The 27,696-nt window shown below is 39.8% G+C and overlaps 1 protein-coding gene across 8 annotated transcripts in view; it reads right to left on the bottom strand.

The window, feature by feature from the left end:
- Positions 1–27,696, bottom strand: part of ARHGAP10 (Rho GTPase activating protein 10) — a 259,804-nt gene that overhangs the window by 144,707 nt on the left and 87,401 nt on the right. For 7 of the 8 annotated variants that reach the window (XR_012158590.2, XR_012158592.2, XM_073341321.2 and 4 more), the window contains exons 2-6: positions 25,042–25,137; positions 24,881–24,942; positions 13,532–13,603; positions 6,356–6,457; positions 2,348–2,458 (exon numbers count right to left, since the gene is read on the bottom strand). Coding sequence is in view for 6 of the 8 variants with exons in the window: in XM_073341321.2 (XP_073197422.1) it covers positions 2,348–2,458; positions 6,356–6,457; positions 13,532–13,603; positions 24,881–24,942; positions 25,042–25,137 (443 nt within the window). In the remaining 2 variants the exon portion in view is untranslated. The remainder of the gene's footprint in view (positions 1–2,347; positions 2,459–6,355; positions 6,458–13,531; positions 13,604–24,880; positions 24,943–25,041; positions 25,138–27,696) is intronic. The other variant, XM_073341323.2, reaches the window with a different exon arrangement.

Raw genomic sequence — 27,696 nt, 5'->3', positions numbered from 1 at the left:
CTTATATTACGTGAATTGAAAAATAGTATTTCTTTTGTTTTTTACAGTGTAAATCAGGCGTTCTCAAACTGGGGGTTGTGACCCCTCTGGGGGCCACGAGATTATTACATGGGGGGCTGCGAGCTGTCCGCCTCCACTCCCAAACCCCGCTTCACCTCCAGCATTTATAATAATGTTCAATATAAAAAAAGGTGTTTTAAATTTATATGGGGGAGGGTCACACTCAGAGGCTTGCTGTGTGAAAGGGGTCACCAGTACGGAAGTTTGGGAACCACTGGTGTAAATATTTGTAATTAAAAATAAATAGAAAGTGAGCACTGCACACTTTGTATTTTGTGTTGTAATTGAAATCAATATATTTGAAAATGTAGAAAACATTCAAAAATATTTAAATAAATAGTATTCTATTATCGTTTAACAGTGTGATTAATTGTGAGATTAATCTTGACTGTTTTTTGATAATTGTGTGATTAATCACAATTAATTTTTTTAATCGCTTGACAGCCCTAGTAAGAAAACAATAGGCAACTCCCAAAGCAAAGCGAGGGTGAAAATCCCACAGAAAGACGCAGGCCTCTGTATTATGGAGAAAAGGAGCCACAGCCTGATGATGTAACAATACTTTGAAGCCACATTTAAGCAAACTATTTTCAAAACAGTGGTTCACTACCCTTGAAAAAATGCAAGGCTCATAAAATATCTACATGGCAAAGAAGGAGATGGGAATGAGCAATTCACGCCCTCAGTGAAAATTTAAAATGAAAAAAGGAATATAATTTGCATATATTGAGTATAATAGACTCCACTATATTCAGATACAAATCAAGCAACAATTTCCTCCCACATACAACTTACCCAGTCTTCAGAGGAAAAGGTTGTTGTGAAAAGCAGCTGAAAGAACCAGTTCACCAGAGCATGCATGAAGTTTGAGAATGTAATTTGGAGAGGTACTCATTTTAATTGGGCTTTCAGGAAGATAAATGGCTTTTGTTATGGAATCGCTAGATACCACAATAGTAAGCTCATAGACTCATTTATTTTAATTTGTTTTAACAGGACTTAGGGGACATATGCAAAAACACCTAAGGCCTTGTCCACTAACAAGCTGTGCCACCACTTCAAATATGCTTGTATAAGCAGACCAGTACAAACCCCCTACTTTGGGCATAGTTTATATCACAGTGCTTATATCAGCATAGCTCAGTGGTTCCCAGACTTGTTCCACCGCTTGTGCAGGGAAAGCCCCTGGCGGGCCGGGCCGGTTTGTTTACCAGCCACGTCCGCAGGTTCAGCCGATCACGGCTCCCAGTGGCCACGGTTTGCTGCTCCAGGCCAATGGGAGCTGCTGGAAGCGGCACGGGCTGAGTGAAAAACACTGCTGAAAAACACCATACACATGCACACTCTCTCAATAACTATCATAATGAGAGTGGTTATGAATGTTTCATAAATACATCTGAAACCAGAGGATACTAGCATAGCTTAAGGTTTTGTTACAAACCTAATTCAACTATCTGTGAAGGTTTGGAGAAATTTTAGAGAAAGCCCCCGCAGGAACTTTGAGTAAGCCTGGTCAGCATTGTTATGGTTTAGCTTGAAACCAAGTGAAGCTCATTGGTTTTACACACTTTCAACCCTGGCCAAGTTTGGTAGTTTCAGACTAATTTCACTTTGAGATTTTGGACCAGATTCAACCTTTTAGTGAGTGGGCTCAACTTTAAATTAAGTAAATAGGAGCTTAACCTGCAAACCCAAGCATGGAAACATGCTCTTTGGATTAGTCACGTTACATTTCAGGGGCTATGAATTCAATCAAAACAAACTGTTTGCCCAAAAACCCTGTGAACAAAAGCTGCCAAGTTTTGCACACCTCTGCCCTTAACAGGGTCTTCTGTAGAACATTTCCAGGGCTTGTCTGTACTCAAAAACTTGCATCAAAGTAACTTGATCAGTTATAGTTACACTGGTGGCTTTAAGCTAAATCAGTTTGTCTCTCTCTATATATATTAGGAGTTTGCATATATGTAACGTGATAGTTTTTCATTTTACTTAAAAAGAAAAGGAATACTTGTGGCACCTTAGAGACTAACAAATTTATTTGAGCATAAGCTTTAATTGGTTAGTCTCTAAGGTGCCACAAGTACTCCTTTTCTTTTTGCGAATACAGACGAACACGGCTGCTACTCTGAAACCTGTCATTCTACTTCGTTACCAGTTCCTTAGTTTTCTTAGAAAGCAGAAATCAGCACTGATCCTCTTTGTTTTCCACCCTCTTACACTCCATCTCTCCCCCTTGTCAAAGCCATCAGGTGCTGCTTTCTTATATAATAAATTCTATAGTACTTACAGGTTCCACACACTCAAATTTCTTCCGTTCCTGTATCTCCTGCAGCTTGCACACATATTCAAGTGACAGCTCATAAAAGTGTTTTCTATTTTGCTCCACTTGGTAATCTGCCTACAGACAGAACAGAGCTGTTTTAGGTTTCACAGACATTATGCCGATAGCTTCAGAATGACATGTATACAGAGCTGAAGATGGTTAGTGATAAAACTCTCTAGGCGAAGGACTAGCGAAGGACTTCATTAAAGTAAAAAGAAAAGAAGTACTTGTGGCACCTTAAAGACTAACAAATTTATCTGAGCATAAGCTTTTGTGAGCTACAGCTCACTTCATCGGATGCATTCGGTGGAAAATACAGTGGGGAGATTTATATACATAGAGAACATGAAACAATGGTTGTTACCATACACACTGTAACGAGAGTGATCACCTAAGGTGAGCTATTACCAGCAGGAGAGCAGGGAGGGGGAAAAAACCTTTTGTAGTGAGCTGTAACTCACGAAAGCTTATGCTCAAATAAATTTGTTAGTCTCTAAAGTGCTACAAGTACTCCTTTTTTTTTTGCGAATACAGACTAACACGGCTGCTACTCTGAAACCTTTCATTACAGTAGCTTACTTTGGATACATTACCAGCAATGCCGTTTACCATTTGCTTGATTGTGTTTTGTTTCAGAAGGTGGAGTGTTTTTGGAAACTCACGTGACATTTCATTATAATTGCAATGCAGATCACAAACATGTCGGTGCAAACTTACACTGATTATTTAATATCACACAAGAGGGCCCTGCAGGGACACAGAGGTGATAAGACGACTCATACCTAAGAGATGTGAAATGCTTCCATTCAACCCTGGGTGGAAGTGTTACCGCTGAAGATTCTCTGTCATTGTCTGTATTGCTCCTCACCCCCAAAAAACTGCTGTTGCTCTGAAACCTCTGGAAGGTTTCATCTCCTCCTCTCCTGCCCATCCTGAACATGTATGAATTGTGATGGCAAGTAAGATGATAATCTGGCCCCTATCTTACTTGCTTATTTGTCAAGGGTTTCTTTGATGCATTATACAGGCATCCGTACTGTGTACCACTAGCAATAAAAGACAGTTTAAAAGAATAATACCTTTATCTTGGGTATTAAACAAACCATACAGCCTACAAAATACTGAAAATATGTAGCCTTAGTTCTAACCCAGGCAGATGTATTAATATTTTAGCTTTTATAAAGTGCCAATGTCATACTGATCTCATGTACTAATTACATTTTAGCTACCATTCATTCCTATACCAGCACGAATACTGCTTCATGCTGTTAGGAAATTAGTACAGGTTATTAATAAAGATACAGGTGTCCAAGCCAAGTCTTCAACTGAAGAGGAACTGAACAATGGCTAACATCCCCTTATTAAAATAAATTTGATGAAAGGACAGTGTCATTCCAATTGTTAAATGATCATTACTGAAGTCCTCCTCTGTGAAATGGTATCAACTGCCTTCCAGGAATTCCATAAAAGCCTCAGATCCCCCAAAAGTGCAAACTCCAGAGAAAGAGGGAAAAAAGGGTAGGGAAGGGAAAAGAAAGGGAAAACCCAGACTTACCATAACCTCCAGCTCAAAAGAATATCAAAACATGGTTCTGGTACAACATTAACTACTGTGCTGTGAAGTGACCATAAGTCAAAAATAGCTTCAAAATGTTTTGTATTTAAACAAAAATAAAAATCAATCCTCTATTGCTCTGTGCCAATAGTTTGTGAATGAAGACACACATATTGAATGATCACATTTTAAAAAAGAACCACACACTGAAGTCATCTGCATGTTTGCAACATTAAGGAAAAAGGTTTAAAAATAAGTGGGTTAGTACCTAGAAACCTAATTTATGCATGGAATACAATTTATGTATGGTTTGTAAAATTAGTCATGCCTATAATGCATTGTATGCAATACATAGCCATTTAGAATCATAGGATGTAGATATGGAAAGGTTCTCTTAAGTGATTGTGATGGGGTTTACTATCTATGTCCCATGAGGCACCTGCCCCTTAGGACTAAGGTTACCCAGGTGGAGCCAAGGTCTAGCTCTCTATTATTATTATTATTTTTTTAGTGTTAAAGGCCCCAGATGGCACTACACATTATAACAGACACCTAGTCCATCCCCCTGTCAATGAAGGATTATATCCCTAAACTTTCTGAGGTATGAACTGTGACTTTATTAGGGTACTGTATGTTGTTTGTACATCAGAGGTGCTGTACAAACAATACCTGCAACATGCCTTATAGTTTCAGGAACAATCCTACATTGACAGAGGCAGGAGCCCTCCCACAGTAATATAGCTTCCACCACAACATAGCACATTTTCTTGGTTTGTCAAGTTCACTTTTAAACTATCTCATTTAAATGCATACTATGTACGCATAAAGGAAAGGACACAGAAAGCCAAGTGTATGGCTAATTTAGTAGCCAACTCCATCAATTTTATGCATACATGTTTCCTAAGCTTGTGCAAAAGCTTTTTCCATTTTAAGTCCTATAGGCATTAAAGAAAAGCATGCTTTGGCTGTTAAAATGTTTAGTATTCTGTTTTCTAACATTTCTAAAAACAGGAATGAGAAGTTAGATATAACTGACAAGTTTTAAAGAATATTTTTAATTTATAATAGAAGGAATTGTTGTAAGTGAACTTTGTATTTGAAAATTCAGTAAAGAAAATTAAATACATCTACTTTTACTTTCTCTATACTTTGAACAAGTGCTGCTGATACTGTTACTAGACCTCTGTTCAAAATGGCTCTGAGGCTGTTCTCTCTGGAGTATTCTGCATTTCCACTCATGTGGTATCTCATCTCTGTTTTAGATGTTTACAAGTTTCCTGACCTTGAGATATGCCCCATTACAGGCCTATAAAAAGGTGGAAAATAACACTTTCATTTTTCTGTACCAAGTTTTCTATGGTATCTAATCAATTTGGTAAGAACAATTTCTACCCATGATCCTACAAACACTTATGCACATGCTTAAAGTTAAGCACATGAGTAGTTCCAATTGACTTCAATCAGACTACTCACCAGTTCAAAGTTAAGTACACGGAGACTTGCAAAACCAGGGCCTAACTTTCTGAGTAACACAACATGCAGAGTCAATATGCTGATAAAATGCAAATACATGCTGGGTGCTCAAATTATTAGGTAACTGGCTGATTGTGAAAATGATTTATATGAACGAGGCTGATGGGAACATTTTGTTCAAAAAACCTTACATTTGGGGGACTTTTAAGTGCTGCTAAATATATGTAAAGCATGTAGAAGCTAAACAGAAAATTAAGAATTCTGGGAGATTTTCCTAATGTAAGGTAACCCTTCTGTCTACAGAGGCTCGAACAAACTTCCTTTGCTCATTTTCTCATACCTTACTTACTGGTCCTTGAGAAATAGCAACTGACAAAATCTATCATGGACCACTGAGGGGACAGAAGGAATGCCAATAAAAACAAGGTCTGTTAGTCTTGAGCTATAAAGACATCAACAATCTTTCCTCTTCCTGTGTAGCATCACTGGATAAAGAGGTGCTCCAAGTTTTAAAAAATATCAGCATGCAACAAGCTTTTGCATTTAGCATTCCATTCCATCATATCAATTGTCAGCTGTCAACCCATTCTACATATTACTGTGTAAGCATATATGCAGTGAAACCTTACTATAAATGCAGGTGTGTCCACACTATGTTCATGCTTTACTACTCCTTCAACTGTCTGTAAAAGTAACAAAGTTCAGTAGTGTTGTGTATATGTACTAAAAATATTCACACTTAATCCAAAAGACATCAAACAATGGCAATGTTCAAACGATATTGATTTCTTGAAGAAAACCAAATTTCCTTGGTTGATGGCAATTTTGCCTTCAACAGCCTAAGTGCTCTTTTGGTACTTTCATTAATATATTTAAGTACTCAATACAAAAAGGAAAGACCTTCATTTTCAGCAACATTGCTGAAGAAATAGTAGCAGCAGTACCTCTAGTAGCTGTGGCTCTTTCTTCCTAGCTGATAAATTTAAATGTTTCTCTAAAAAGCTGTAGTTTTTCTCTGTCTCCTTATCAAACTTCTTCTTTTCCTCCTGCAAGTAAAAAGCAATAAATTCAATATCATTCACTTAAATATGAAAATACGAGAACAATGTGTCTGTTCGCTTGTTAAAACTGTAGGTGAGAGGTGTAGCACAGCAGCAGTAAGGGAGTAAAAAACAAAATGCCATGCCCCCTCCCAATAAATGAGAACAAGCAACACTTTAAATCATTTTTTTAAATCCTGTCTGAGGGCCTAAACTGAATAAAGGCCAGTTGCACTGTAATGACAGAAACTCTATCATGCTAACAAATGCCTGAGCTTTTCCAGTGTAAAAACAAAACAAAACAAATCTACAACTATGTTTAGTGTTGCCAACTCTTGAGATTTTATTGTGAATCTCATGAAGCTTGCCATTTTTTTAAAAAGCCCCTGCTCTTTGCTTCATGATTACATGAGAATCGCATCTTTAATTTTTAAAAATGGTGTATGTTTCTAGCCCTCATGGTGGTAAAGAAAAGCTTAAAAATATGACCCAAGTATACTCTAAAGGTTCAGAAACGAGAAAATAAAATTCAATTAATTATTTTTTTTTAAACTCAGTATTTTAAAAGCAATCTAATTTGTTTGGCTTGATTCATGATTTTTGATCACTGGGTTTGGCAATACTGAGTGTTACTAGGGTATAGGGAGTTGTAAAAGGCCAACTGCTAAGTTTATGACAATCTTGAGCTAAAGCCTGGATCTCTGTGCTGAATTCCTCCATCATGCTGTGGGGCATTCAAGAAAGAAGTGGCCTTCTTTCCACCTTAAAGTTACTAGTGTTATATCAGTAATGGCTTGTCCACTGGAAAACCTATTTGTTTGAGTACTAGAGTAGGGTAATTTGGGGTTGTCTGTACATCTTTTATTCTGTATGTACCCTCAGCCATACACATGCACACGTGCACAAAGCAACACAAGAACAAAGTGTTGTATTATTAAACCTTTGTTGTCAGGATCTGACCAACAGTCTTACTAGTTATTGTAATAATTGTTTATAAGGTTTCATGGAATTCTGTTACATGTCTAGTATCAGAGATTTCTGTCCCAGAATGGTGCACGTTTAGTTATTTTCAGCAAACTCAAAACCCAGAACTATAGTGGGAGTCTTTAGGATAGAAATATATGTTTATGTCAAAATTGCTATACGCTTTGTTTAAAGCATAGACATACTCTTAAAAATGACTCTAAAATGCTATCATGAGGATCCATATTTTATTTTCTCTCGATGATTTCCCAACCAAATCCACTCAGATTACAAAGGAAGTGTTTTTTCCCCTCCTAGTTACTAGCTCAGCAAACTCAAATTGGGCTGAATTAAAGTTAAGTTGTGCAACTAAAACCTATTTAACAATCTTGTTATGCATGTGCCAGAACAGAATCCATTTGACTCTCTAACAGCATTGCAGAGTCAATGCGTCTAATATGAGTAAAAGCACTAAACTGCTTAATTTAGACAAAGTAAGCAAATAGGACTCCATATGTACACCCAAAGGAGATCAGTTGAGTCTCAAGAGGAAATGCACCTTTAGATTTGGGACTATACACACACAGCCATCCCTTCTCCCTTTCATCTCTAATCTCATTAAACATGTTGTCTACAATCGCTGCTGGAATTCCTCTCCTCCAACTTCATCTTAGACCAATCCAGCTTCTGCCCTTGTATTCCACTGAAACCACTCTTACCAAAGTTTCTAATAACCTCTTCCTAGCCAAAGCTCAGAACTAATAGTCAATTTTCATCCTCCTTGACCTGTCAGCCACCTTCAACACAGTGGACCATGCTCTTCTTTCTGAAATCATGTCTTCCCTTGGCACCTGTAATTCTGTCCTGTCCCAGTCCTCCAACCTCTCTCATCATTCTTTCAGCATGTCCTTTGGAGGAGCCTCCTCATTCCCCCCCTTCAACTTTCTGTGTGGGTTCCACCAAGCTCTCTGTCCTTGGTCCCCTTCTCTTCTCCCTCTACACCTGACCTCTGGGAAATGTCATCCATAAACACAAATTCAACAACCATCTCTACGCTGATGACTCTCAGACCTCTCTCTCTACCCCAGGCCTGTGTCCTCCGGTCCAAACTAAAATCTCAGCCTGTCTCTCTGACATCTCCTCATAGATGTCTAGCCACCAGCTGAAGTTAAACACGGCTAAAACAGCTTCTAATCCCCACTACACCTCTCTCCCACCAAAGCCCTGCCAGCACTGTGAACACCACCACAATCCTGTCTGTTGCTCTGGTCTGTAACCTAGGCATCTCTTTTGACTCAGACCTGTCTCTAAGTCCTCACGTCTCGGGTATGTCTAAACCTTGCTGCTTCTTTCTGAAAAACGTCTCTAAGATGCGGACTATCCTATCAGCTAGAACTCTGGTCCAAACTCTCATCAGCTCCTGTCTAGATTACTGCACATCCTTCTCTCTTGCCCTGACAAACACAGTCTAACCTTGCTCATATCAATTCAGAATGTTGACCCTATCACCCTGTCTTTGCATTCCTCCACTGGCTCTCCTTTCCCTATCACATCAAACATAAGCTACTTGTCTTCTCTTTCATGACCTTTCAGGGTCTATCCCCTCTCCATCTCTCATTTGCTATTGAAATGTTGACTCTTGCCTTCCATCAGCCCATGATGCCAGCCTCTGTAGCCCACTTGTTAAATTTTTTAACAATCACATTTGTGCTTTCTCCTATACTGCCCCTCAAGCTTGGGAGGATCTCCCCTTAAAAACCTGCAAAACACACAGAAAAAGATAAAAGTACTTTTATAAAGTGTATTTGAAAGTCTCTTCATAAAATCTTAGACCTTTTGTTCAAAAAAAAGCAGACAGGTAGTTCAATCTATGCCCCGTTGCACCTTACAGAACTACTTCCTACAGTCCCCACTAAAGTCTCATCTCATTAGCTCATTTGTATTTCCTGGGAGGGCAAGCGGGGGACTAAGAAGCATTCAGTGACATTTTAAAATCATGCACTAACTTGAGGAATCTGCAAATTCAATATTAAACAACCCCTGAAGTCCTTGATGCCACTGGTCATGCCCACCATTTCATTTTCTATTAAATTGACTGACCTTTTTGGAATGTTTAAGGCAGTGCAATATCCTGACTACCTTCAATGGCTGTATAGGTCTTTTTCCTAATACACAACGTAATCCACAGCTTACTTAATTATTTCCATGGACTTCAGTGGGCTGTGGCTCAGGTATATACAGCCAATATTTTTTTTCCTGAATCTCAGAATTAGGTGCAACCAGGAGCAATTTAACTATTAGATTTGTGTGCACAAATGCCATCTACACATGCAAATCAAAATTTTGCAGTATTTTGGATGCTGCATTTACAAAAGTGACAGCCTAAGTATTAGTTATTTTAGATTTGTTGGAAATATGATTCTATAGGTCTAATGTAGCAGAAACAATTTCAGAACAATCCTTCCCTTTCATCATTTCTATTTTTCTTGATTCAGTTAATTATAGAGTCAAGTCAAGACAAGGGCAACTGGCAATCAGAACAATTTTTGTGCTGTCTTGTTATAGGAGTAGTAAAAATTAAAATTTAATAATATAATATTGGGATCAAATTCTAATGATAACAGGTTCTTTACCACAAGATGCTAATTGAATTCAAATTTCCTATCACCCTATATTATTTTGAAAACAATCTATTACAGGGTTCTCAAACTGTGGGTCGGGACCCCAAAGTGGATCGTGACCCCATTTTAATGGGGTCACCAATGCTGGTGTTGGCCCTGGGCCCCAGCAAGTCTGAAGCCCAAGCCACACCGCCTGGGGCTGAAACCCAAGCCCCACTGCCCAGGGCTAAGGTTACATGCCCCCAGCGCAGGGTAGAAGCCCTTGGCTTCAGCTTTGCCCCTCCCCCTGCCCAGGGTCTCAGGCGGCAGGGCTCGGGAGGGCTCAGTCTTCGGTCCCCCCTCCTGGGGTCATGTAGTAATTTTTGTTGTCAGAAGGGGGTCACGGTGCAATGAAGTTTGAGAACCACTCATCTATTATATCAAAGACATATTGGTTATGATCTACTCACTGAAGTACTCACTACATTTTCTCTTACACTCTTTCTGCTTTGTTCTTAATGACACCAGATGATATTCTGTTCCTTGAGCTGAATGACTTTGAGGAAACCTTTGTCTTATTTGAAAAGGAACACTTTTAATCTGTTTAGGACCTGTTCACAAGCAAGGTTTTACAAAATGTAATGTTAATAAAAAACCTAGGTTAGACCTAGAATGTAGGTTTCCTATCTCATGGGGTTCTTTAAGCATACCACTATTCTAGACATCGTCCCTTTAATTAAACTCATCTAAAATTAAAGATGATGATGATGATGATGATGATGTGTTTGGGTCAATCAGATCCTTTACCAGAGTCAAGCCCAAACATGTAACTGAATTCTAAAGAGAGGAAGAAGCCAAAACCAAACTGATAAATTACTGAAGTGAAACAATATAATAAATGGTTTCAGCATCATTATAGACTATGTGAGATTAGCACATGGGAGGCCACGGAGGGGGAAAAGAAAGAGGATAAAGATGTCATTGTGTTTACATATTATATTAAAGTGAGTGCTTAAGAATTTGTGGTTTGCCAAAAAGATACTTCCTTCCCCATATGCACAACCCCACTGTACTCTGGTTAAATTCAGGCTGTTGTTGGGTTTTTTTTTTCAACTGTGATGCTGTTTAATATTAAGCAGCAGTAATTTAAGGTGAACTAAACATTCAGTGTTTGCTTTTTGTAGTGAGCATGTGCATTTTTCCTACAGCAAATATACTTACTGTTCTAGATTCAGACGTAACAGTTCTAACTGTACTTGGAGATGTTGATACTATGCAATGTTATCTTTCCAATACCATAGCTAATGTTTCAGTGCTTCCATTATACTGGATATTTTTTAAAAATTCCTGAAAAGTATTCTTCAGATCTCCATAAAACTGCTTTAAGCTTAAAATTTAGCACTATTCAGTACTTAATATAGAAGATGTTTTGTTCTAAATATATTTAAAATTCTAGATCAAGAGGCCAAATCCTGAAGTTCCTACAATTTTTATTTTGTCCTTACACTGGTAAAACTATTTAAAGTCAATGTGAGGTTTGCCTAAATAAGGACTGCACAAAAATGGAGTAAAAGCCTAAAACTTGGCCCAAGGTAATCTATGTTGCTATTATGCTTTTGGAGAAATTACCCTTTTGATAATGTTAAGAGACCCAGGTTTCAATTCCCTTGAAGAAAGCCTTTTTGTGTTTATAGATACAGTTCATATATTTATCATGACCTTGAACTTATACAGAGCTTTTCATCCAAAAAAAATCCTGAAGCATTTCTCAAATCTTATGTACTGGGATCCTTTTGGCCACAACTGAAGTCCAGCCACTTCCAGGATGGAACATGTTCTCTGTTTAACAGTGCACAGTAATACTGTAGAGGTTGAGACAGGAAGTGAGGAATGATGTATCCAAATGAAATTGTATTGAGAAATTCAGGGGGGCAGAATGCAGTTACCCAGTTGACAGGACAGAAGGGTGAAACACTGGTGAAAAGTGCCATGGGATTTTTAATGATTTTTAATTCATAAATGATAACGAGCTCTCATCTAAAAGACAGCAATACCCTTTGGCAGTCAGGGGCTAACTATGGGACCACTAACTTCTTGTTGTTTTTTTGCCTTAGAAGAGGCCCAATTACTGAGACAACTTTTAAAATATGCTAGACAAAAACCCTTCGAAGCTTGTGAGCTCTGACAAAACTCTCATGGCCCCAGAAGATTAAGCGAAGGTGGAACTGATGTTCTGTTTTAATTGTTTACGATCCAAGATAGAACATTTTCCCCTCGTGTACCATGAAGAGGTATTCTTGTTCTGAGTTTAAAGTGAATCAGGAAGCAACATTTAGAGACTCAATAAAAGAGAAAAAGCTCTTCACTCTGGTGCTGAACAGAGTGGAATTTTACCTTCCTGATGGAAAAATTCAGCAACCAAAGTTCAGTCAGGAGGAAACGGACCTATTGTATTACAGAAGCACTAACTTTTGGCTGGTGAGATTTTGGCTCAGGAGGGGTTTTTACAGACAATTTGGCTTCTTGCAAGTTCTTGCATTTTGCTGCAATTGCTGTAGAAGAAAAAGTTTTAGAAGTGTTTTCGGTATTAGAAACTATTTCGAAAATTCACCATGCCTGTGTTCCTGGTAAGGGAGATTTAAGCATTTTAAACCTTAATTGAAATTTCCCTGTATTTTTTAGATACCACTTACAAGTGAAACCTCAAAAGGGTCAAGCTCTGACATCTGCAGACCGATTACACAGTTTATTAAGGTGAGTTTTGGAAATGTACACAGCGGAAGAGAGTGTTAAGGAGTTTCTCTTAGGGCTTTTTTGTTAGAGTTTAAAAACTGTCTTTAGGAGGAAAAGCTACAAGGAGGTAAACTCTGTATCTACTATTTCCATCTGTAAAGAATGTCTTTAAAGAATGGTTTAATAGTGTTCAGGCTTCATTATTGAAAATAAATATGATACAGACAGGAGAGACAGACATCCTTAATCACAAAGAATCACGAATTCTTTGGAGCAGGCTGAGACAAGCCAATCTCTAAACTACCCACCCTCCCAATCCATTACCCTAAACAATTTGGAATAATTTTATTTTTAATAAAGAGTTATCAGTTCTAATTTCAACAATGGGAAATATAAGAAGAAAGGGTATGAGGATAAATTCTTGAGGTAGTTAACATGTAGCAGGCTTTTAAATATGCAAGTAAGTGGACGTACAGCAGAAGATTATGGTCATCCATTAGCAACACGAGAATGCTCTTTGTGGCATTTCTTTTATCCAAGACAGAAAAGACAAGGGAGGGGGGAGGGGGAAGGAGAGAAAAGGACACATTCCTCCCCTCTCACGGCATATTTCCCATTCATTTCTGAACCAAGTTCCCAAAGAAAAAAATTGGCACATAAAAAAATATAAATACCAGCATTTCTCTGTGCGCTGCCAAATTGGTGTCATGAGGATACTTTGACCAAATAGAGAAATTAAACTCATCTCTTTAAAAAAGGGCAAACAAATAAATTTGAGACGAACCTTTACAGCTCCTAGCTGCTCCTTCCTAAATTTTTCCAAAGGTTTGATCAGAGTTTCGGTAACACTGAGTGCCTAGAGAAAGAAAAACAACAGAGAATATAGTGTGTTATCCACAGAGGAGAAAGGCTAGTCATTTATTTTACCCTCCCAACTGCAAATAGTACAAAAAATTAAAAGCTCCAGAGTATCATTTTCAAAAGCACTTAAATGAGATAGGAGCCTGAGCCCCATTTTCTAAACCCATATGGCTCCTAAATCACTTAAGAGCTTTTGAAAAAATTATTCCTCAGCTCATCTTGAAGCAGACATTAAAATATTTTCAAAGTTGAGCATCATGAACTATGCAAATACAATAGTGAAGGTTTGGCTGAGGTTTCCTCCAGTCTTTCTGAACAAGGCAACAGTCTCTTAACAATTGAGCTTTGTCCCATTCATTAACAAAACCTTTCATTGCATTTTTTCCTTATAAATGCCAACAATTTAATTTTACTTAGGGGCATCAGATCACGTTATTGCAACAAATGCAGAACTGAATAGCAAATACACTCTTCATATACCCGCCTGCCAATTAAGTCTTGCAATATATTTCTCATATACTGTACTAAGATTAATAGTACACAAAAAAACACCCTACATTAAAAGAAAATTATTTAGGTTGCAAAGTCATATTCTCAAAACTTAGGAAATGATAGATTTACAGTTGCCTTCATTTCATGTTCATCCTGCATGTTCATGCTGTGCACTGAAACACGGCAGTTTTTGCACAGGAACATCAAGCCCCAAACTCTGTCATCTCCCCCAAAAGTTGGATAAGCTCCTGCTCTACATGAGGTGGAAATGGCTGAAGTCAAGTGCTTGGAATGGGGGTGATGGGGAGGTTAAAGGGAGGGGGAGCCTGGCTCAGTCCACATCGTCACACACACTACAGATACTACAGCTGTTTCCAATGCAGCAGTGGCCATGTGGGCCTCACTCTTTAGAACATTCATGTCTTTAGTTATTTTGACAGACTGCTAACATTTTTCTGAGAAATGAAAGCAGAGAAAAGAAATGGCAATTTTAACACTTTATAACCGGGTGAACCCTAAAATTAATATCATGGGACAAGCAAAAGGCAAGTCTCTAGCCTCAAGGCTCTGTCCCTGCAGAATATTAAAGGCCTGCTGTTTACAATGGAGGTGCGAGAGCTTCTCATAAAAGCCCTACAAAACTTCTATAATGGAAAATGTTAGGCAACCTAAATGTAAAGCTTGCTACAAACTCTCTCTAGAATTCCAAAGTGAGGGAGCAAGACAGAAGTTCAGCTCTCCCACATACACACACAGTCTGGAGCAACCCAGCACCAGACTTGGGGAAGTGGGCTCCCCAGTCATCCCCTGAAGCTCAGTGCTTGCCAGGAAGACAATACACCATGATGAGGGAGTACTGTGTACAGACGATTGTGAGGTAGCTAAGGAGCTCTCATAGGTTCAAATAAACTTCAAATGAGCAGCTAAACACTATTCACCAATAGTAAGATCGTAAAATATAAGGATATTAAATAATAAAAGTCAAAACTGAGGTGCAGCAACTTGTTGCAGCAAAGGAGAATTATAATTATCAAAACTGATTAGGAACTTCAAACAAACAGGTGAGTAAACAGTTAACTGGCCTCATGACATTTTCAACAGTTCAATTAAAACAGCTCTGAGCCAAGCCCAGCATTCGTTGGAATAAGGGTTTCACATTGTAAAAGAAAGGACACAATGAAATACTTATAATTTACCCATGTTGGTCGGGTATGGAAAGTAAAGTACTTGTAAAGGAAATTGATCTCTGATGATTTTTTTCTATATTTTTTAAAATAGCGTTTCCCTTGTCCTTCATGATAAGAAGGCTTTCCTTATCCTCTACATGGCAAGAAGAATTTTACCCTCATTTAATTGCATATATCAATCATTACCCAATCGCACAGAACTGAAGGTTAATTTGCAGAAAGGGGACATGGTTACACTGCCGCCCTGCTGCCACCCTACCTCCCACCCCTACCCCAAAAAAGTATATGGACAATGGGTGACATTTTTTAAATAAAAACAAGTGCCAACAAAGATAGATCTATGAAGAAAGGATCTGCACTATCAAAAAACACGAGGAACGTAGAGCAAGGAGAAATACTCAGTATATTCTTATAGGAGAAGATACTGCTCACCTACAAGAAAGCTAATTTACCTGCAATTGCAGTTCTCTGACAGTACAAACTGTACAAGAGTCATATTCTTAGGTCAACACTTCCAGTGTAAAGGCAGCTGGTAAATCCTATAGATTTAGAGCTTAAAGGAAAGCTCTGTCCCTCCTAAAGTTTCTATTGCTTCACATGCTAGTTTGCTGAATGACATTTCCTTGGAAAACCATATCTGACTGAACACTTTCATTTTATATCTTGGACAATCCACCTCCAATGTTATAAGACAGTACGGCTAAATTCTTGGACAGTTTTCTTGCAAGGTATTAATCTTACCCTTGCTGCATGAGTCTAATTTAACTGTCTTAGAGTTATAAGAACACGATCTGAGTTGAATATGCCCAATGCCCCTTCTATGTACCATAAGTGTGGTAGACTCTCTCTCTAATTAGCCATCTTTCAGCTGTGATATTTTTATGTTGAAACTGGAGCACTAGTGCTTGCTCGACACTGCCATTTAAAACCTGTACTCTGCCATGTCCCCTTGCAAAAACCTCTGGCTAATGCTCCCTACTCCACAGACATCTCTAGAGCTCTTTAGTTTTGAATTTCTACCTGCCACACACTGGGAATATGAACCAGGAGTGGGTCTATTAAAACTGGGTTCTTTAGACTAGAGGACATTTAACAAGCAGCTCCCTGCTCTTCCATACTCTGATGTTTTAAGTTTGTACAAGAAATCTACAAGTAAGATATACAAGAGAAAGGAGACCAGACATCCCTTCCTGGCTCACTAGAACATTTGACAATAAGCAGTATAAATTATTGGATTGTATCAAAGTGAAACATAAGCCAGTCCTGAGACGATATAATTTCATTCCTTTTATCAGAGATCACAGCCTAACTGAAGTGAGTTAACCAATCTCCTAATGTTTTTTTTTTTTTAAAGTTCAAGAAACTACCAAAGCGGTTTGATAAGGGGAACTGTTTCTAAATCAACCCTACATGGAATTACATGCTTTGGTCCAATCACACTCCCATGGGCTAAAATGGAAGCAGGATCAGGTTTTGCACATTTAACATTCTGAAAAGCAAGACCCTTGGCATAGAGAAAAAATGCTGGCAGCATGTTCTTGGGTCCTCATTTCAGTTTTAATTTATTTTCTAGTCAGTGGAAGGTTATGATCTGGTCCAAAAGACACTCAGAGATGTCTCCAATGACTTATATGCTGCTCTGTGTTTCACTCTGGAAGAACACTTTGCATCCATTTTATTGGCAAAGGGACTGTGGGTCTCACAAAGTTAGTAACCTAATATCAGCCGAGAGGACAAAAATGCAACAATATTTCATGAAGTCCTTCTTCTAAAAAGGGAAGACAAGTGAAGGAGGTGATTTTCAATGGAATGGTATTAAGAAGGCCATGGACAATTTCTTTGGAAGCTTTCACTTTTTAAGAAGTATCTTCTACAAAACTGGTTATGAACAGAAATATTTTCAATTACACCGCAACAGGAATCAGGGAAGATGGGGATTCAAAGAGTCTAAGATACTATTAGCTTTGCAAGCAAAAATATTCAGTGTTTCCAGCTGGGAAGGGGAAGAGTTGGAGGAAAAATATCCCTTCCAAAAACCAGTTTCCAAATGGAAAATGTAGGATGTGAGAAATAGACAGTGAAGTGAATCAGAAAACAGGTCTAGATCTTAGGAAATAGAGAATCCTCTGAAGTTTGCCCTTTCAGTCAGCAACTAGTTTTTCCTTGTTCTCAAAAATGTAATATACTTGAGTCAGACAGTATTATGGAACTCATTTCTCCTGTTTAGTATAAAATTAATCAGGGGATGAAACGGCTGCACTGAAAAGCAAGGAATCCAAGTGCCAGTGACAGCTGCAGTGTTTATGATCCAACATTTCAATTCTTATCAGTTTACTCCTTTTCCACAGAACTTAATAAAAACACCACTAACTACCAGCAAACCAGCTAATACCAAGTTTTAATTTTAAATGAAAAACAGAACCAGTCAGCTAAAGGTTAGGACTGAAACTCTTTAGTAAATGTAAGTCTCGGGCTATGTAGAACTGATCAATTAAATTGTTTTTAATTGTTCACTTTATTAATATAACTTCATAAGCAAAGTTTTATGAAAGAAACAACATTCATTCATAAAACCGGTTACCCCAATAACTGGCTAATAGAGTTTCACTTTCAATCCAATTGCTGCTTAAATCGCTGAAACTTACACTGTTTCAACATTGTAACTTCTGCTCACTGCTTGTCATTCATTATACTTGTCTATATTGTAACTTCTGTTCCCTGTTTGCCATTCCTTACACTTGTCCATACTGTAACTCAAACTCCATTTTAACTTGTCCCAAACTCCATTTTAAAATGCTCACTCCATTTTGTAAAAGCTTGCTGCAACCTTCATTTTTGTAAAACCCTGCTGTAATCTTATTAGTTTAGTTTAGAAGTGTGAATGAGGCATGTATGGATGATGGAATCAACCTCCAACCCCAGCCTGTCCTTATGAAATAAAGTGTAAACACCCAAGGCTGAAGATGCAGACAACAGCTCTGACAAAGTCAGAGGAGTCCACCCTCCAAAGAAAAGAACAAAAGTACAATTGAAGAAATATCAAAGCCAGGTCCTAGGCTGAAAGTCATGTCTGCAAGTGACAGGTGATCAATGACGCTGAAGCCAGAGGCAGCCTGACACAGCAAGACCCATAGACTCTGGATTCAAACTGAAGCCTATAAAAAGGAGGGGTGAGATGGAAGACTTTGAAGGGTAACTTTCTGCTGCCAGCATGAAAGGGCATCGGTGTATGCCCAACAGAGACCCAGATCTTCCTTGTGCCCGGCTTTTCTGGCTAGTTAGCCGCCACAAGCTATGAACCCAAGCCACAAACTCAAGCTACATTCAGGACTGGTAACTATACAGCAGCTGCAGAATGTGTGTGTGTGTATGTACGAATGTGACACTGAATAAAATGTTATAGATATAACTGACTGCCTCCTAGGATTCTTTCTGTATTCACAATAAATGTGACATTTTGTCTTATCCCCTTTAATAAGATCCTGCTGGCTTTTATTTTATTGGTATAACAGCTAGGCACCCAAAGGGGCCTGATTTCAGAAAATGTTGGACTCTTTAAGGTGTCTCATTGTGGGCAACCACAAAGTCACTATTCACTTTCCGAACATCTTGGCCTAGGGATTGGCAGAGATCAGATTCTCAGTAAAGCTAACATCACCAGGGAGTGGGGGTGGTGCATGGGACAGAAGAGTAAAGTGTTTAAGGTTTGTGCATTTCTATATTATATATACACAAATACACACACAACTGTACATATGCACATATATACTTTACACAAAAAAAATGTTAAAACAACTTTAAAGTTGCAAAGTCAAGCACTCAGAAGTTGAGATAATGCCAGAATTGTGCGTTATTTCAGCCCCCTTGTTTGTATGCATTATGATATAGTCTCCAATTACATCATCAAATACGATCCCTCCCACCCCCGGACCCATCTGACTCAGGGCACAGGATGGATGGTCCTCACTTAACAAGCAGGTTTTAAATATTTTGTTTTCTCCTCATTGATCAGTGTGTGCCTCCTCCCTTAATCACTGCAAACTATTCAAACCCTGCTCTGAAGACATAATTATTAAATTTTGTCAGAGGCCTTCCTATGGTGCTCATTACTATAGCATCAGAGTGTAGAACATATTTATTTTTACAACACCCCTGTGCAATAAGGAGTGAGGGCTGGGACAGAGAGAGATTAAGGTCTAAAGCATCCACTAATTTCAGATGACTAGGACCTGATTTTTCAAAGTACATAGCATTATATAGTAGTTTGTATAACCAAAGCACAGCTCCCGTTAACTTCACTTGCAGCTGTGAATGCCTAGCACTTCTGCAAATCAGACCCCATATTGAGTCTGGCCCCCAGAAAATGAGGTATATTCAGTTAAGAACTATATGTGAAAAGTTTAGTTTTAGTGACTTCCTCAACCATGAGACCCTCCTCTTTGTTCCTGCAATCCCCTGCCTCATTCACCACACAACTTCTAACTGTTGCAACAAATGAGTTCTACAGACAAGTCTCCTTCACTACACAGCCCTGATTCATACCCAGAGCAGATCCATCCTCAATGAGGTGAGGGTTCTGTGGGAAAAACTAGTATACAATCATGTAATTAAAGACATATATGCAAAGGAGCTGAGTTTGTCATCCTCCTGCCCCAGACTCATCATCCCAGTCCCATTCTCTTCCCCTACCCAGTTCCAGTTTCCACTCCTGGGGTTTTTCTCCTAACCCTTATCTCCTTGGCCAGCCAGACCTACTCTCCTCCAGACTCCCCATCTCACCTTCACCACACACTCAATCCCAGTAGCTTTGCCCAGCCATAACCAGTTCCCCCCTCCCATGTCCTCATCCTATCAGTCTGTCTCCTCCCTTTGGCCTACAGTCACCCTCACACTCACTGCCTGCTCCACCCCAGCCTCCCTCCCTGGGCTCCTCAGCCAATCTCCGTGTCCCATCCCCCTCCCCAAAGACTCATTAGCCCAGTCTCTTTGACCCAGGCTTCTCCTCTCCCCATCACCCCCATCCAAGTCTCCAAAAGCACATCCCTGACATGAAGGCCCCACACTACCAAATTGAGTCCCCGCTGGAAGGCAAGGGGAAGCTGGAGCTTCTCAAAGAAAACGTTGTCAAACATTTCACATTGGCAAAACACATTTTTCCCTAGCCTCGGTCTCAAACGCAGCTGAACAGTTTTGGCCGAAATTGTCCAAAAAAATTCAGTGTGAGGCAGACACACACTAATCATTTGGGCTGAAGTTTTCTGTGCTGTTTGGCAAAGGTTATAAGCAACTGAAAACAAGGTGTTGTAAGGGGAAGCAATAGCCAACCTTAATTACAGGTGGTGCTATCAGCCCAACCAAAAATATACACACTTACCTATGTTCCTACATGCATGTATTTGAAGGTACATACACTATTGAGAGAACGGACAAGGTTCTGAGGTGCAGCACTGAACTCGCAGCCAAGGGTTACGGGGTGGCCAAGGTGGCTTTAAGTCACCCTGAGAGCTTGATTAAATTACAGCACCCTCCCTGGCTGCCCTACAGACTGCAGAGATGTGTGCTCTGGTCCTGTTTGCAACATCATTGCCAGTCCTTAGCCACATCTCCCATCACCAGCATCCGTGTGCAGGTCCTTAGAAGACAACTTCATGACTGTCGTCTGCAACCCTGCACTAAGGGAAGCCCTCCTCTGGCCACAACCAGGGCTTCTGGGAGCCCTTTATACCACTCCAGCCCTTTCATGTGGCATAAAGATGCCACAACAAGAGTAAGGATCTCACGCTTAGAGACAAAATAAATTAAATTCAAAACATGGGCAGAAAATACTCCACAATTTACACACCTTGTTATTTTTCAAATATTTTCAATTTCAGGCCAATTTTAAAAAATGTTAAAGCTCTAACTCCCTAAGATATAGGATCTACAGTGGAAATAGTAACTAACTATCAATCCTAGAGTTAGGATCTATCATACCTAAAGTAAGTTGACTGGAAACAAGATTCTAAAGTAAATTTTAAGTTAACTAAAAAGAAAGTTTTCCATTAATGGCTGACGACGACTCAGAGTGACTACAGTTCTCTAATTAAACTAGAATATTTTTGTAATGCCGAATCAGTTAGACATGACTTCTGGTATTCCACTCATCCTTAATATAACAAACATTTCCAGAATGGCCTCCAGAGGCAAGTATCCTGCTTCATATTTGCCTCAGGGAATTCCACTAAGTTACAGTGTTATGGAAAAGTTCAATTTGTTTTATGTGGGCCACTCTATAATTCAACTGAATTCTTGAGTTAATTCGGGATTTTCTTTTCATAAACCTCTAAATCCCTCAGTATTTAGAAACATGACCTTTGCAACCAATGCAAGTCCTTAAACTGAAAACAAAAATAAAACTGCTTGATTGCAGCTATTAAATATCCAACCCATGCCAGATCAACATGGTAGCAGACCAAATGAGTACGCTTGTGATGGACAGTATGGAAAATTAAGATTCACATCTACACATGTTGCAAATGCCTTTGAAAACTCTGTAAAATATACTTGAAAAACCTTTTAATCCAAGTCTGGAATTCAAAGTCTGAAATAACTGCATTTACCATATGGATATTAAAATCATTTTTGCATTCGCTGAATACACAAAATTAAATTTTAAAAAACAGCAACCTATTAAGTGTACATGTGTGTCAGTAATTAAGCAAAAGGAATTCATACAGTATATCTAATCTGTAACTGTATTTCTTATCTGCAATTCTCTCAACACAGTCACAGCCACTCTACCGGTCACAAGCCTCCACATTGCCTTTCAGGATAGCAAAGAAGAAGAAAAAAAGCCTGATAAGAGGATGCTGTTATGGGAGGAACTCCTTTGTGAAAGGCTTTGAAATGTGTAGCATAAACATTGCACCACAACTGAAAATCTTTATAGCTCTGGCGCCAAACGTTGTGGGTGCAGAGCATCCTAACATTCCACTGATTTCAACAGAACATCCATGTAACTTTGGCACGATTACACTGTTCATTGAGAAGCCAAAGAAAAGGAGTCAGATCAGCAGTCCATCTCTCCCCAACAACACACAAATTAATGTTTTCAGAAACTAATCCTCTTGGTTCTCTTTCCACTTGCTCACTATAATGGTGATACAGTTCTAAAATATTTGCTAGAGCAGGGGTGAGCAAACTACGGCCCGCAGGCTGCATCTGGCCCACCAGCCGTTTTAAGACAGCCCTCAAGCTCCTGTGGGGGAGCGGGGTCTGGGGCTTGCCCTGCTCCAGCCGGGGCACAGGGTCAGGGGCCACCCCACGTGGCTCCCGGAAGCCATGGCATGGCCCCCTTCCAGCTTCTACACGTTTCAGTGGCCCTGCTCCAATGGCCCCCTCTGCCTTCGGATGGGGCAGCGTGCAGAGCTCCTCGTCGTGCCTCCGTGTAGGAGCCGGGAAAGAAACGTGCCGCTGCTTCCGGGAACCACTTGAGGTAAGCACCACCTGGAGCCTGCAGCCCTGAGCCTCTCCCCACGCCCCAACCCCCTACCCCAGCCCTGATCCCCCTCCCACCCTCTGAACCCCTTGATCCCAGCTCGGAGCACCCTCCTGCACCCCAAACCCCTCATCCCCAGCCCCACCCCAGAGCCCACACCCCCCAGCCGAAGCCCTCACACCACTCCCCTACCACTCCACTACAGACTACCTTGAGTTAAATTAATCTTTTAAAAACACCATATTCCTTGCATAAAACAAGTAACAGTGAAATCTTACCAGTTACCATTAACTATCATCACCATTTATTTAATGGGGGCAATTACTAATAAGTACTGAACCTTAAAATCAAAATCTATGAGCAGAAAAGCCAGGCATTTAAAGTGGAATCTATATATCTTATGTTTTTCTAAAGCCCCTTTTACGGTAGCATTTAAGCACTGTTAAAAATTGTGAGCATAAAATCTCAAAGTAAGTCCTGTGAGACAAAATCAGCATTAATTCCACTGTGGTGGAGTCCCCTGTTCTTACCAGATTCATATGCTGTTCAGCTCTTGTCTTGGCGTGTCATACTCCCATGTATACGGGTAGTTGACAGGTCATCCTAGATCTCTCAACCATCCTACCCCACACACGAGATGGGGGAAAAAATTAGCAGTACAAAGCCTCCATTTTAATCATTCATCTATTGTATTAAACGGAAGAGATGCAAGTCAACAACCTGCATAGTCAAAAACCATGCCAATAAGCTTACTTGGTAAGCAAGGAGGCTACCTAAACAGAAGAACTGATGCGCGCTGTGCTAGAGTATATAAGTACTGATATAAGAAACCACATCTCAGGAAAAGTATTCAATCTCCATTTGGAATTAAATATTAGCTCCACGAGGAACTTTGTCATCAGATCTTTCACTGTCTGAACACATGCATTACATGATCTTTTCCATTCCCGTTAGTGTTTTCTATAAGGCAATCAGCATACAGTACATGTATAGTGTCAAATAACCTCCTTACCTGCAAACGGGCTGCATATGAAAAGAGGAAGTAACACCATAGCCATTGCACAACTGCAGTGTCCAGAGATTATACAGCCAAGAGTGTAATTTTCCTTAAAGATGTACTGAAAGCCAATCCCAACATCTTGCTGCACAGCACAACTATAATGGAACAAGTTCATCAACTGAAGGCAAAGACCAAGCTATGCCCCTCACTTCTACCCACCAAAAGTTCTGCCTCCGATCATGGAACAAATCTGGTTATTAAACTCCCTTTCTTCTCTGCTTTTCCACACTTGTTTTTAATTTATCCTTTTCTTTAGGCAGTGCCATGCCATTTTCCTTTTGTTCTCATCCTGTCTATGCACAAGGAACAGCAGAGTATAGAGGCTTTTTTTTTATCATGGGCCCTCCAATTTAGCATCTCCGTGTCAGGCAATCCCTCTGCCATAACACATGTTCAATACATAATGCAGCGTCCCTAGGCAATTCAGAGGAAGAACTGCCTGCTCACTGCCCACTGACCCTAACTCTGCCAGAAGACCTGGCTCCAAGCTGGGACAGAATGGCAGAGCCTCACATTTTTCCACCCTGAGAAACCATGACTGCCCCTGGACATGCTATTGCCAGAAACAAAATAGGGACATTAAAACTGGAGACACAGGCAGGAGAGAACTGAACTGCTGAACTTGTTTCAGTGCTGAATATAGAGCATTTGGCAGGCTTTGAGCAAAATGGCTAAGGTTTGTGTTTTGGAGCTATAGTGGTCCTGGGTTCAATCCCTGATGATCACCCAACCATGGCGTTGTTACAGGTGGTCTCACAAATTTTGCATTTTTTGTTTTTTAGTATAATATGCAAACAATGTTACATAAGTGTATGTTTTTGCATTTAATCTGTTACTACAATTCTGGGCCAGTTCCTTGTCATTGTCTTCATTATCAAAGCCGTTTCCTTTCGTGAGAAGAAACTGCAACCTGTAAATCCAGATTAGTGAAAAAGAGATTGCACAATAATAAATCACTGATGCTAACACTTTGCTGATTAATACAGTGGCAAACAATGCTAATTTGCTCTTATCTTAATCCTTTTAACAATTTGTTTACAGTAAGTTGCAACTCACCAAGATTTCTCTTTGCTCTTCCAGATTTTTTAAGAAATTTGAGAACTCATGCAGGGATGCATCTGTAACACCAAAAAAGAAAAAAGGAAATAATGGAATAGGAGTGCATAACAAAACCAGTAATGCACACGCACGTGCGCGCACACAGAGCTCTTACATACCTATACATCTTTCATCATCTGTCTCTGCATCCCCAATGAATTCAAATTTAAAATCCCTCAGAGAGTGGGCAAACTTTCTTTGGGCTGCTGAAAGGTCTGCAAGGCAAACAACAAGGATTTAAAACTATATTTGTCTTTAATTCAAACAAAAGCCTTTAGCAACTTGAAAGTCATGTGAATTTGATATTCGGGAAATGTGTAATTTTTTATATCTTTCAATAGACTTCAGCAATTTCTTGTCCTATACTCAAGTTCCACAGCTATGCAATTCTTAAATTCCATTTAAAAAGACAAATGCATTGCACTGCTAATATTTTGTACAGAAATAATTCCGACTTCCCTAGCCAGTTTCTCACTGCTGCTTTTATTGATAGTATTTGACTACTATTGGCACAAAACTGCTCTTGCTTTGGGCAGACTACTTCCTTCCTTCAAGAAGCTACCAGATATATTAACTAGCCAAAATTCTGCTCTCAGTTACAATATCACGTTATAAACTATTATGAAGATTTCTAATATTGAAGTTGACATCAAAACATACACTTGTCTCCTGTAATGTCTGATTACAGTACATGAGAGAGTTTGGAATGTCATTGACCCTAAAAGGCAGGTCTCAGTGGAGAAAAGGATGAAAGTCCCCATACGCTCTTAACTTGCAGTAAAGATTCTCCTTACATCTTCATACTTGGCCAATATTAAGAACAATTTGATATATTTAGTTAATCTTTTAGCTATCTCATGCAATTCAGAAGGGCTAGGAGTAACTATTATAAAACACACTGTGTAAACATTTTATTCTCTGGGTTAGCTGGAGCTGAAACAACACAAACTGTTTACACACCCTTTTAGCAGATACTGTTTCCAGTCTGCTGTATGTTTTTCCCAATTTCATAGATAAGGATATATCGGACTCGAAATGCTACATTGCACTGTGTGGTGCCAACTAATTAAAGGGATACTATCCAATTCCTATTCACCCTAGCAGGACACAGACACAAAAGCCACATATTTTCAGATCCCTTTCCTCTTACATTCCCTTCCTCTCACATCTCTCACCAGATTCCTATTCTCCCCTCCACCTTACACTTCTCTTCCACTCCCCACCCAGTTTGTGCGACAGAACCATTCTAGTTGATCCCACAGTGCTGGGTTTTTCTCCCATGAATGGTGCTACAACTATGCATTCTCCCTTCAACATCAAGACTCGGGGGCGGGGAAGGGGGTGGCAGGCACAGACCGACATCACGAATACTCCCACACCTTGGGAAAGGGGAAGGCATTTTCAAATTAAAATGCAACCTGTTAGCTGCAGGGGTGCATGTAATGTAGAAAGCGTGGACAACATAAGTTCAGATGCTTCTTTGTTACAAGCAGCTTGGGACAAAATATGGCACGATTTACAAATTGAGAATAAAGTCCACCTCACTATTTGTCTGATCCAGAAAACTAGAACTGAAAGTAGGAGTCACGATGTTGCATTGAATTAATGGAACAAGGGTATAAAAATAATTTAGTATTGTTGAGCTACGGGTGATGGGAACCAGCTATGTAGTGATGCCTTCTCTACAGCTCCTTCTCTTTGCCCTTTGGCCCAGATGCTGAAGACTTCAAATACCAAGACTGGGAAAAAGAATGCATATCATCCCATCACTAATGGCAAGTCCTCAAAGGTTAATAAAACCAAAGGCTACGTTAAGTTTTTTGCACTGCCCCCTGTGCTCTGTCAAGTCCCTCTAAGAAGGGCTCTAGAGCTGCAGACAGAGTCCCACTGGAGCATTCTGCCATGGAGTAGGTTGGATTATAGGTTGAGTATGAGTAAGCATGGGATTTGTGCCCATCATCTCTACAAGGACAGACTGAAGAGATAACAAAATCTCTGTGACAGGGCTTTAAGGGCCAGGAGGCCTGGGCTAGTCAGCTCCACTTGTATCATAATTACATGTCTCCCAGTTTTAGGAGGCTGGATTAATTGGGGTCAGGTGACAACCCGAAACACCTTGACCTCATAAAAGAGCTGAGAAATCAGTTTGGAGGAGGAACCAAGAGAGCAAGTTGGGCTCCTGTGGAAGGCCCTGAAGTAGTGTCTGGAGGACCCCTGGAAAGCAACCTGGAAATCAGTGGACTATCCCAGAGTGGAGAAGATAGAAAGGTAGCCCAAAAGGGACAGACTCTGAGGGGACTCTAGGGAAGAAGACTAAGAGTCAGGGCTCTATCCCAGTGCCAGAGACTTAAAGGTAATCCAGAAGGGACTAGGAACTGAGCCTAGAGGGTGGGCTAAAGAAGAGCCCAAGAGGAGCAGAAGAACTTTTGGTTGTTTGGACTTTTGTTATCCAAGAAGGGAATTGAACTCAGTTATCCGGTCAGAGGTCTGAGACATGTGAATCCCTGGGAAAGTAAGAAAACCCAGGTGAGGAGAAAGTGAGGCAAGAAGCCCCTGCAGCACCATGCTCAGCCAGCTGGGCGGGGGAGGGGGGAGAGAGTTTACAGGACAGGCATGCCCTATGGTAACCTCTATCTCCCAAACTTTATATTAGGGATGCTAAATCCTTTAAAGACTGACAGAGGGAAAAAGTGCAGCGTGAACAAAACAATCACAGTACAGATTGGTTATTTGTAGTCCCCGTTGCTGGGCACAGTGATTAATCACCACAAAGT

The sequence above is a fragment of the Lepidochelys kempii genome, chromosome 4 (assembly GCF_965140285.1).
Source record: "Lepidochelys kempii isolate rLepKem1 chromosome 4, rLepKem1.hap1, whole genome shotgun sequence".
Lineage (NCBI taxonomy): Eukaryota > Metazoa > Chordata > Testudines > Cheloniidae > Lepidochelys > Lepidochelys kempii.
The sequence above is the reverse complement of the archived record's forward strand: the minus strand, read 5'-3'. Positions and strand labels throughout refer to the sequence as shown.